This window comes from Periplaneta americana, chromosome 16, assembly GCF_040183065.1.
Source record: "Periplaneta americana isolate PAMFEO1 chromosome 16, P.americana_PAMFEO1_priV1, whole genome shotgun sequence".
NCBI lineage: Eukaryota > Metazoa > Arthropoda > Insecta > Blattodea > Blattidae > Periplaneta > Periplaneta americana.
In genome coordinates, this window is record NC_091132.1 from 77,829,758 (window position 1) to 77,842,311 (window position 12,554).

The following is a 12,554-nucleotide window of genomic DNA, read 5'->3' on the forward strand; positions in this document are numbered from 1 at the left end:
ATTAACGTCTTACTATCTTACTTCCTTACTTACTGGCTTTTAAGGAACCCGGAGGTTCATTGCCGCCCTCACATAAGCCCGCCATTGGTCCCTATACTGAGCAAGATTAATCCATTCTCTAACATCATATCCCACCTCCCTCAAATCCATTTTAATATTATTTTCCCATCTACGTCTCGGCCTCCCTAAAGGTCTTTTTCCCTCCGGCTTCCCAACTAACACTCTATATGCATTTCTGGATTCGCCCATAAGTGCTACATGTCCTGTCCATCTCAAACGTGTGGATTCAATGTTCCTAATTATGTCAGGTGAAGAATACAATGCGTGCAGTTCTGTGTTGTGTAACTTCCTCCATTCTCCTATAACTTCATCCCTCTTAGCCCCAAATATTTTCCTAAGTACCTTATTCTCAAACACCCTTAATCTCTGTTCCTCTCTCAAAGTGAGAGTCCAAGTTTCACAACCATATACAACAACCGGTAATATAACTGTTTTATAAATTCTAACTTTCAGATTTTTCGACAGCAGACTGGATGACAGAAGTTTCTCAACCGAATAATAACAGGCATTTCCTATATTTATTCTGTGTTTAATTTCCTCCCGAGTATCATTCATATTTGTTACTCTTGCTCCCAAATATTTGAACTTCTCCACCTCTTCAAAAGATAAATTTCCAATTTTTATATTTCCATTTCGTACAATATTCTCGTCACAAGACATAATCATATAAGTTACTTAGTCTTTTCGGGATTTACTTCCAAACCTATCTCTTTACTTGCTTCCAGTAAAATTCCCAAGTTTTCCCTAATCATTTGTGGATTTTCTCCTAACATATTCACGTCATGACGTCATCCGCATAGACAAGCAGCTGATGTAACCCGTTCAATTCCAAACCCTCTCTGTTATCCTGGACTTTCCTAATGGCATACTCTAGAGCAAAGTTAAAAAGTAAAAGTGATAGTGCATCTCCTTGCTTTAGTCTACAGTGAATTGGAAACGCATCTGACAAACTGAACTCTGCTGTACGTTTCACTGAGACACATTTTAATTAATCGAACTAGTTTCTTGGGAATACCAAATTCAATAAGAATATCATATAAAACTTCTCTCTTAGCCGAGTCATATGCCTTTTTGAAATCTATGAATAACTGATGCACTGTACCCTTATACTCCCATTTTTTTCTCCATTATCTGTCGAATACAAAATATCTGGTCAATAGTTGATCTATTACGCCTAAAAACACATTGATGATCCCCAATAATTTCATCTACATATGGAGTTAATGTTCTCAAAGAATATTGGACAAAATTTTGTACTACGTCAACAAAAGTGATATTCCTCGAAAGTTACTACAGTTAGTCTTGTCCCCCTTCTTAAAGATAGGTACGATTATGGGCTCCTTCCAATGTTCTGGTACAATTTCCTTTACCCAAATAGCAAGTACATGCTTATAAATTTCGTGTCTAGGCCTACCTTTTTTTTTTTTTTTTTTTTCCGAAAATGAATATAACTCGTTATACACATGTGCATTAGGACCTATATTATTTGTGGTGAAAGCGACAGTATTTTTATCTAAGTCATTCCAATGCAATGGTCTAACTCTAGGCAAGGAAGTGGAATTTCTTCTTTCAATAGAACAATGGCTTATGTCTATTTTCTCCTGCTGATCAACTATTCTATTAAAATTAAAGGACAACCTATTGCAATAAATATGCCAAGTGATTAATGAAATATGTTGTAAGAAAACAGTGCGCATTATTTAAATTATATTCATGAGACCTATTACGTTTTCAACGTTTTTAGCGACGATTACCATGATATTATATTTCATTCATTCATTCATTCATTCATTCATTCATTCATTTTATTCCATAGATCTTACATGAGCAATGAAGCTTTAAGATGTGGAATAAGTCAAAATTTTACAATATTACAATTACAATTTTTACAAATTTTTACAGTTTTACAATTTAATAATTTTCTACAATTTTTACAGTTTTGTGCAATTTTTTACAATATTTTGGCGAGATGTAGTGAGATGAGGTAAAGTACGAGGATTCGCCAAAAGATTACTCGGCATTTGCCTTTTGGTTGGGGGAAACCTCGGAAAAACCCAACCAGGTAATCAAATCAAAGGGGTTGATGCCGAGGACTCGCCATAGACCATGCAGCTTCAGTCCCACCGCTGGGAAAAACCTCGGAAGAAACCATTCAATGAGACCGAAGGGGGATCCAACCCAAGCTCTAACGAAGCTCCGAATCAGCATTGTATTAATGTTTATTAAAAAGAATGAAATCTATCACTCTTTTAATAGATATGTTGTAACTTCTTTAAATATAAAACTGTAATTCAATAGGAATGCATCCTGTTTTGGATCGCATTTCTACCGGTACTAGTTGAAAAGATATAAATATGTAAATTCTGACAACTCCTTCCGGTCTTTGTCAATATACTGAAGTTCATTCGTTATAAATTTGCATTCTTTTGATGTTGTATCTTCACCGACTTTACAATTTATTTTTTTGTTCTAGAGAACCAACAACATTGACGTCTTTGTTTGGTATTAACTGAGTGTATATGTAATGTTTGTGTAAATTGAAGGTAAACCCATATTGGGAATGCAACAGAAAATGAATACCGATATAAAGTTCGTAAGGGATTGCGGTTTCTTTTGTACAATATAATTTTAATATAATATCACAGTCTAATATATAAAGACATTATTACAAAAACAGCCCTAGTCATTTTTAATGAAATTGAGTTAAGGACACATTTTCTACTAAGGTCCCTGTGGGTATTAAGGCCCACCTAACGGATCTTTTATTATTACTGCTACTGAAGTTGGTTTAGAAATACACTAATGAGGTAATGTCCAAATATGTTTATTTATGTAACAAAATACAAAAAGAACAGACTGATATATCAAAATGTTTCCCTGTTATTCAAAATTTAGCAAATCTTTACAACTGGGCCTTATTTCCCGAGTAGTCTGTTAATATGGCCCATGCCGTAGGGTAATAGAGCCTAAAGAGAATGCATTTCAATTAACTCATCAAATTAGGAAACAGAAATGCATTTCAATTAACTCATCAAATTAGGAAACAGAGTTAATATCACAATAACATAAAGTGAAATGAATAGAAGTAACAATTACATGAACTGGAAAACCTTAACAATCGTATTTTGCAAACAATAGTGACAATAAACTTCTGAAAGTCTGAAACAGTGTGTCACAAAAAAAACCTGACTATTCCAAGCATTTAGGGCATACAAGGACATCTTTATCAGAGGCAGTGAGGCCCACACAAACTTCATGGACCCACAATGAACATGATGCACACTGTCTCATATCCAATGCTTCAGCTGATTGACAGACAAAACAGTACCAATCCTTAGTAACATCATATCTCGACTGGGAGATATTAGTCTTTTTCAAACCAACTGTTTTCGTTTTCTCAATATTTTCCTCCTTAGTGTTTTTCCTTTTAGGGGTTGGATTCTTATTTCCCATTCCTTTATTATTGTCTTTCTTATATCTTTCTTCTTCGCTCTCTTTGGTTACTTTCACAAATAATTTCTTTGTAAGTGTGACTGCTTTATAATCTAATGCTTTTTTTTTGCGGATTATCCGTTTCTCCCATGCTACTTTCTTCGGTGTGCTCAGAATAATTGCGAATGGGGTTGTTTTCTTACCAGTATTTTTGATTTGTACTCCACTTGTGCTGGCACCCTGATTGTCATCACTCTGGCTACCTTCCATTGTAGTTGATTGAGGTGTTAAAGCTGGGTACCAAATGCCTTATTTTACATACCAAATAAAGATGATTCAGTTGTAATTTGTGAATGAGTTGATGCTGGTATTTCTGACTCATGTTGTTCCAGTGGACATTCAATGACCAAACTTGGAGCAAAGGCTGTTACTGGTATAACATCTGGCGCAAAAAGATAGATACCAGTGGCTCGGAAACCATTGGCGACATTTTGTACGGTCATGCACTTATTCCTGACAGGTGTAAATATTAATAAGAATCTCTCTTTATGTAGTCGCCTTTCAGCATGAAGATCCCAGTATCTGAGCAATGTTTCATCCCAATAGAGTTCGAAAGATCTCTAGACTGTTTTATCAAGTGGTTGCAGTTCACAAACACATGAGTAAATGTAATGTCTGCGAACAAAGTAGTAATTTGTACTTAAATTATTTATATAGCTTACTTTTATTTTATCCCTAGATATTTATTATTATTATTATTATTATTATTATTATCATTATTATTATTATTATTATTATTATTATTATTATTATTATTTATTATTATTATTAAAACATTTGCAATCTAAAGTGGAAGTTCATACTCAACAATATAATTAACTTATTTAATCATCTTGCAAATTTTAATAGTTGTCGGGCAATAAGGCCCGGACCTTATTTACCTGTTGTTGCTTGGGCTTTATTGCACGATCACAGACCTAGTATGATTTTGAGGTTTTATCTGTGTCATGGAGATTTGGAAAAATTATTTTGAACCTGTATCTGGAACGATGAAATATCTCTCAAGCATAACATGCAATAACATTTTCAATATTCTGAGCATTGAAATATATTATTACATTTAACTTTACTTCCAATATTATAGTTTTGTCTCCTCAACAATGTTTCGGCGCGTTTTCTTCTTGTTACTCCATTACTACCAACATAAGCTGCGCGCAAATTACTAGGCAGATGTTATTGTAGTTCCCCAACATGACTACAGAGTGATTACTCTTCCTCTTAGCCTTGATCCGCGAATTTCAAAGTTGGGCCTTATTTCTCGATGGGCTTTATTATCCACTGGGACCTTATTTCAAATTTTTATAGGCTCCAAAAATGATCCATGTCAGGTGCAATAGCCACAAGGATAAACACTAGTTGTATGGAAACAGCTGACATGTGTTGTTCTATTTATTTTTATTTTTTTTCCTGAAAAAATAGAAATTTTGATCCGTTGTTTTCGTAATAATGTCTTCATATACAGTCACGAAGCTCAATACGTAGTAAATATGCATCCATAAATAGTTGCTAATCACTAGGATCGCTACTATCGCCTCATCACAGACAATGCGAAATAGTACCTGCACAGTCTATTGTTCTTAGTACCCTCATAAACTCAAGCTTCGTGACTGTATACACTAGACTTAAAAGTACCTTTATGTATGAAGCGGTCCATCTCTACGAAGTACTGTCTGCGATCATTGAGCTCAAGTTCGTTGTCTAAGATGTCGTACTTGGGACCTAGGAAAATACGCACGTACACGACTTGTGCCTTGTCGCTGGAGACCTCGATGTAGTAGGTGAAAGGCTTGTGGTTGAGACGATAGTGGCGAGCGCTGATGCTGGCTTTCATGTAGTCTTCGAGCGTACCAATGTACATAGCATTGTCCAAACTATATTCAAAGTTCTCGAAGTATGTATACAATTTGTCAACATCTACGTTTTCTACCTTCACACCTGGGAAGGACAGCTGTAACAAGAAATAAATTTGTTTTCCAATTGAATACATCATAAGAGTTCTTAATATTATATTATTGCGAAGTAATATTCTTGAATATTCAGGAAGCAGTAGCAACACAACCACCCTCGAATTCACTGCTACCACTACATTCAGCATTAACACCACCATTACCACCACTAAGTTCACCGCCATTACCACGATTACCACTGCTATCAGGAGCGTATGTTTGTTCACCAAGAAGTTTAGGATACATTTAAACGTTCCTTTTCCTCACAACTAATCCCTCTATATTAACCTACATTCAGTCTTCCTAACCGTTTTGTCTTTGCTCTTTTATGAGATATTTGAATTGTCATTGTGTCAAAGTCGGATTTCTAAGTTTATCTATACTCATGTCTATAGGGGACGGATTTTAAAACACTGAATATATATCGTTAGTTGTGTCTAACAATTTGTAAGATAAGCGCTTTGTTTACAATGTTTTGGAATTCAAAAAGTCTTTGCTAAATAAATGGCATTTCATATGAGAAGAATCGTTTTATAATCATCGCGACATAAGATTTTTTACATGCACGGAGTGTACTATAAATTTCAAATTGTTTATGTTCACTGTCAAAGAATTTCTGCATAGATTTCGGAGTCATTGTTCACAGACGTAACAGAGTACACAGTGACAATGAGGATTCTATACTACTGGCAATATTTTGAGCAACATGGACCATTAGATGTGAAGTGTGGGGTGCAGTCTATTCCGTTAACCCATCAACTGCCAATTTTTTTTTTTTCGTGTAAATAAAGTGAAATTATAGGAACTTAATATATATTAGCCTTAAAAGACATAATTATTAACTGTATAATTTTATTGTTTCTGAAAGGGGATGAAAACCGCTGTCCTCGAATGAGGACACTGGCGTTATGTGATATACACACTTACAAAAAACGGAAACATTGTTATAAATAATTTTTATTTATACACAGACTAAATTTTTGTTTTTATTTTCAATGATAGGGTTGAAAACAGCCAATACACAATGTTGTATTGCATTTCATGCAATAGCAGTGTGGTTTTCCCTTACAATCATGAAGGGATTTTGAAATCTTTTCCTGCGAATTTTCCAGTTTGGAAATTAGCCAATCATTCACAATACTCATTTCCAACATTCTTTTAAAAACTACCCAATACCTTTTTTTTTTTGTCGCTTATGGAGACTTCATTAGTAAACAATTTTTCGAAATGTTCAACAACACGAGTTCTAAAATTATCTACTAATTCTATATTATCCTCAGAAGTCGAACCTCCTCCTGGACAGATCTCTAATAGGGTGGAGTGAATCTATACATGAAATTGTTTTATCTATTTTCTAAATGTAATAGTTACAAAAATCTGTATTTTCACTTAACTTAGGTATGTGAAAAATATGGAGTTTCTATATTTAATTTTTGACGTGCCCCAAGGGCTTTGAAATTTCTTATACTTACTTTTTTTGCCTCTTTGTATATTTGTTCTATTATTTTGTTTTTCATTACAAAGCTAATGAATTGCTGTAAAATCGCATATTTAAACTTTATTTGGAAGACACTAAATTGAGGCTGCAGTATACAGTATTTTTTGAGGGGCTTCAAGGGGACAAAATATATAATATTTTACATAAAATATGACAAAAATTCCATTTGAGCCCATTTATTTTTTTAGTTTGAATTTCTTTTTTTTTTCCCATTCCTTTCTGAGTGGTAACTAAATCAACAGGTCCAATTATCATCCTTCTTTCTGTTCTTTGCTCTAGTAAAACATTCTTTCTTGTTTTGGAACACGGCGGTCTTTATCACAATTAGGCCTACAGTATTAATTTTTTTTCATTTGCAACTGCATATATCAAATAGTTTGTTTGCTTCTTCTTTGAATTTTGCAATGTTATCATTTTAGTTGTCGTAACTATGTCGTTTCTTACTAGGCTTCATTAAGTTTGTGTATTGATCATGGTATACACGAATCAGTTTTAATATTCTTGTTTGACTATCTTTCGGGATTTATGCCTTTACCTGGATTTCCTTAGTTTTGATAGCAACTCTTTCTGAAATCTCACCAACAGTAGATTCTTTTGATTTGAAGTCAGATTTTAATTCATTTTTGACCCATAGATAACATTTCATTACGTCACGATATGTAGGTAATTGTGATGGCGTCAGCCCTTCTGGCATTGCGAATACATGGTAAAAGGTCAGATTGAAGCAAAGCTTCCGGGCTAAGATGCCGTGGTCTACTGGTGCTGACGTTACCAGACGTTTCGTCTACTTCTACGGCAGACATCTTCAGTGGTTAGGTATCTCGACCGAGGATACCTAACCACTGAAGATGTCTGCCGTAGAAGTAGACGAAACGTCTGGTAACGTCAGCACCAGTAGACCACGGCATCTTAGCCCGGAAGCTCTGTTTCAACTAGACACCGGCCGTGAAAGCCTGCATGCTAAAAGGTCAGATTTCTTGTATTCATATTAGAAATATTCTGATTTAAATACTCTGCAGCATAAAAAAAATGAATTTCCATTACTTTTGTTATATTAATTATATCATACCTAAGACTTTTGTGATTATTCCCAATTTTCTTATAAATTGAGGTTTCTGTGACACTTCAAGATGAAACAACAGAGGACCAAAAATACGCAGAGTCTTTTAACATGTTCCTGGTATACTGTACAGATTAAATCACTGGAGAATGTTCTCTCGCTAAAAAAAATCTGAACCTAAAAATTTTGTGAAAATTTCAAAATATGATGCTCTTGGGGCACCTATAAACATTAATATACAGAAAATATATTTTGCATTGTCCTTTATGATATCACCCCACAACTTTTCCCTGGTATTATATTTTGATTCCATAAGCTTCATATTTTCACTCCACCCTACTGTATAATCTGGATTCATCTTTATCTGTTTTGGATGCAGAACATATTGAATTTCATAGCTTGTCCCGCCTTGTAATGTTGATAGTGTAGCGTGTCCTGAAGTTGACACATTTGAAAAAATTGGCAGAAGATTACTCTCATTTCTTACATTACACAGCAATTCTGATCTACATGGAACATCATATACTTGAATTCTCCTGTTATATTGTCATCAAAATTGTCTTCATCCGTTAGCTGATATACATTATCGGGAGGAAGAATAATATTAGACTTGCATTTTCCACACATTCATCTGCTTCATTTAGTATCTGATCTAAATAGGCTACAGCCTCCTATAATGTCGAACATTTATCTTTGTATCGATTAGGCGTACTTTTCTTGACAGTATGACACTGAAATTATGGAGATACTAATAATAAAAATGTATAATTAATTTAGGCATTGGAAAATATCACATTATAATTTTCTGTAGTGATGAAAATATTTATGAAAACAAACTATAAATTTAGAGATTTTCGCCCTCTAAAATATAAGTGTTGTGTACTGAAGACGTCTTTTCTTCAGAGTAATATGTAATTAAGTATTCGAAAATAATAAAATATCGTCGAAAATATAATTTAGTACAGGAAACTTAGAAAACCGAAATCATATTCAAATTATATTATATGAGCCATTCAGAGCAGAAGTGGTGTAAGTCGAAATTGGGTAATGAGATTTAAAGTAAAAATTCTGTAAAATACAGTGCAAAGTAGCAATTAATATGCCCTTTGTGCTATCCACTGACTACTAATAGTTTAAACAAATTGAGTATTAATTGCTATTTTGCGCTGTATTTTACAGAATGTTTACTTTAATCCTCATTACTCATTTTTGACTTACACCACTTCTGCTCTGAACGGCTCATATATAAACGGCTAGTGGGGTGTTTTTGCCAGTAATTTTCTCATACATCAATGCAAACAACAGCTTGAAAAGAAAGTGATAGTTTCAGAATACCTTTCTTAAAACAACAATTTGGTTATAACCAGGGAAAGGATTTATATGTAAATACATATTTACTTATAAAGCTAATATAATTTATATTTTGCATTATCTTTATGTTTCACAATGTGTAGGGTTGAAAAATCCTACTTTTATTTTCCATATTTTTCCATATTTTAGAGTTTAGTACATATTTTCGTTAATTTCCATATATTTTCCATATTTCATATAAAACAGTCCATATTATATTAGGTTTAACAATAAAACAAAACAAAATTCCATTAACTTTTAAAAATACATTTCAACAATAGAGATTTAAACACATGTTCAGTAATCCCTTTAACATCAGAGTTATTTGAAAATTAGCAGTCCTATCAACAATGGGAAAGTAAGTTACAAAACTATTAATTTAATTTAAAATTTTTAACAGACTTCAGTTGTGCAGCTCAACAGTTAAATGCCAGTCAGAGTACACATAGGTTCAGTTTTGTAAATCATACTATAAAGACGGTAAATATGCCAAAAGTACGTCATTCAGTCAATTTAAAATCAAAACTAACAAGTTACATTTCAGAATTTAAAGAAGATGGTTTATCAACTGACAATAAAATATTATTTTGTAATTTGTGTCAGTGTGCAGTATCATCTACACAAAAGTTCCTGGTGCAACAACACATTACAACTAGTAAACATCAGGCCAACAAACAACTAAATTCCAAGCAGAGACAATTGTTTTTAACACAACCAACAACATCGAATGTAAGATCTGAGTTTAACATCGACCTGTGCCGTTCTCTCATCTCTGCTGATATTCCTCTCTACAAACTAAAGAATAAGGTCTTCAGGGAATTCCTTGAAAAATATACTCAACATACAATCCCGGATGAGTCAACACTTAGGAAGACGTATGCTCCATCCATCTACGATGAGACAATACAGAAGATAAGAGATGAAATTAAAGATAGTTCAATTTGGGTTTCCATTGATGAGACTCCCGACAAAGAAGGTAGACTTGTTGGTAATGTAGTTATCGGTTTGTTAAGTGAACAATATTCTGAACGAATTCTTTTACATTGTGATGTTCTAGAAAAGTGCAATAACAAAACTATAGTTAAACTGTTCAACGAAGCTATGGGTATCCTGTGGCCAAAGGGTATTATGTACGATAATGTGTTATTCTTTATTAGCGATGCTGCCCCTTATATGGTCAAAGCTGGACAAGCATTATCTGTTGTATATCCTAAATTGACTCATTTTACTTGTGTGGCGCATGCATTTCATCGTGTGGCAGAAGTGGTCAGAGACAATTTCCCTAAAGTAGATTTGTTGATTTCATCAGTGAAAAAAGTATTTCTCAAAGCTCCCAGTAGAGTTAACGTGTTGAAAGAAATGTACCCTGAAATTCCATTGCCACCAAAGCCAATTTTAACTAGATGGGGTACATGGCTAGAAGCAGTTGAATATTATGCCGAACATATAGACTCTATTAACAATGTTCTCCTTGCATTGGACTCTGAAGATGCAGTCTCAATTGATACTGCGAAAACAGTTACCTGTGACATAAGTGTGAAGAATGACTTAGCTCACATTCAGCATACATTTTCATGCATCATAAAAACGCTCAAAAGTCTCCAAAATAGGCACCTTTCACTATCTGAAAGTTTTGAAATTATAAATAGTACTGTGGAACAACTGAATCGTGGTAGAGGTAAAGTTGCAGATGCAGTAAGAGCTAAGGTGGACACTGTACTTTCAAAAAACCCTGGATATGAAGAACTACAAAAGGTCGTTGCTGTGATGAGTGGTGAATCAACAGTGAAGATTAACTTGGACTTATCCCCAGCAGACATTGTGAAATTGAATTATGTACCAGTTACTTCTTGTGACGTCGAACGCTCTTTTAGTCAGTATAAATCTATCCTCAGAGACAATAGAAGAAGATTCACTTTTCAGCACTTGAAAGAAATGTTTGTAACCTATTGTTATGGTAACAGACAATAAAAATTGTGTTTTGTTGAAACTACATTGGAAGATAAGGTACGTCCATTATATTTTTTGTTTAGTTTGATTAAAATGTACCAATATTTAACGTACATAGTCATTTTTTTATAATTTTAAGTCCATATTTAATTCCATATTTTGGTAAAAATCCATATTTAATTCCATATTTTGGTAAAAATAACTACATATATATTTACATATTTCATATATTTTTAGTCCATATAAATCCGTTCCCTGGTTATAACTATTATTACAACCCACAGTCTTTGAAAATTTAGTTTTTAATAGGTATAACAATGTAAAACAGGATGGTTTAGCAGTATTCCTTTTGTTAGTTAATGTTGATTATTTATTTAAATTTTATAGAGTAAAAATTTGCATAACATTGCATAATTGGATTAGGATGTAACAGGGCTATTGTAATAAGATTCTCGAACATAATAACCAAGAAAAATATTAAAGAACTTACACAGAGTGCGAGGAACGGGAATGAGGGTGGAAAAAGACCTCAGCTACGAGATCAGATTAAAAGGAAGCTACTACTCCCTTTCATGAAGGCGGCAAGAACGAATGGACACTTTGCAAAGTTATATGAAAATATATTAAAAATCAATGGTAAATTCTATGACGTAGAATTCTGTAAGGTACATGAAGATCACCTAATATGTGAATTATTAAATACGAAGAAGCGAGAACATCATTATGAAAAAGAGCAGAGGAGATCTGTAGAAATGGATATGAGGTCTCAAGGTACTAATGAATAAACTGATTGAATTACAATCGTGAGGAAGAAGAATGGTCACCAGGGAAATAAAATGAAGCAACTGCAGATATCGCACAAACTGGAAAGTAGAAGAAAATCATTGGTATGAACCGAGCAGTCCAACTAAACATAGGACAAGAGAAGATCGGAATTCGAACTGGAACAAAAAATAAGCGACAGGTGATTGACAGTCTGTTCAATCAGCAGTTGTGGTGGAAAGTAATTATCATAACAGATCGTTGACCAGATACGTACAGACGACGAAGAATTTGCTGAATTTCAAAATAAGCACTTCGTGCCGGAGGAAGCGAGGCAGAACCAGGAAATGCTGAGATCGAGAATACGTAAGAAGAAAACATATGTGAAGAAATCAGATAAGACCGGCTTAAGTACCATAAATGCAATGAAGTTTAG

At 33.8% G+C, this 12,554-nt stretch overlaps 1 protein-coding gene across 1 annotated transcript in view; it reads right to left on the reverse strand.

The window, feature by feature from the left end:
* LOC138716510 (allergen Cr-PI-like) overlaps positions 1 to 12,554 on the reverse strand; it is a 49,500-nt gene that overhangs the window by 7,587 nt on the left and 29,359 nt on the right. Inside the window, exon 9 of the mRNA XM_069849655.1 lies at positions 5,185 to 5,500. Within this exon, the coding sequence (XP_069705756.1) occupies positions 5,185 to 5,500 (316 nt within the window). The remainder of the gene's footprint in view (positions 1 to 5,184; positions 5,501 to 12,554) is intronic.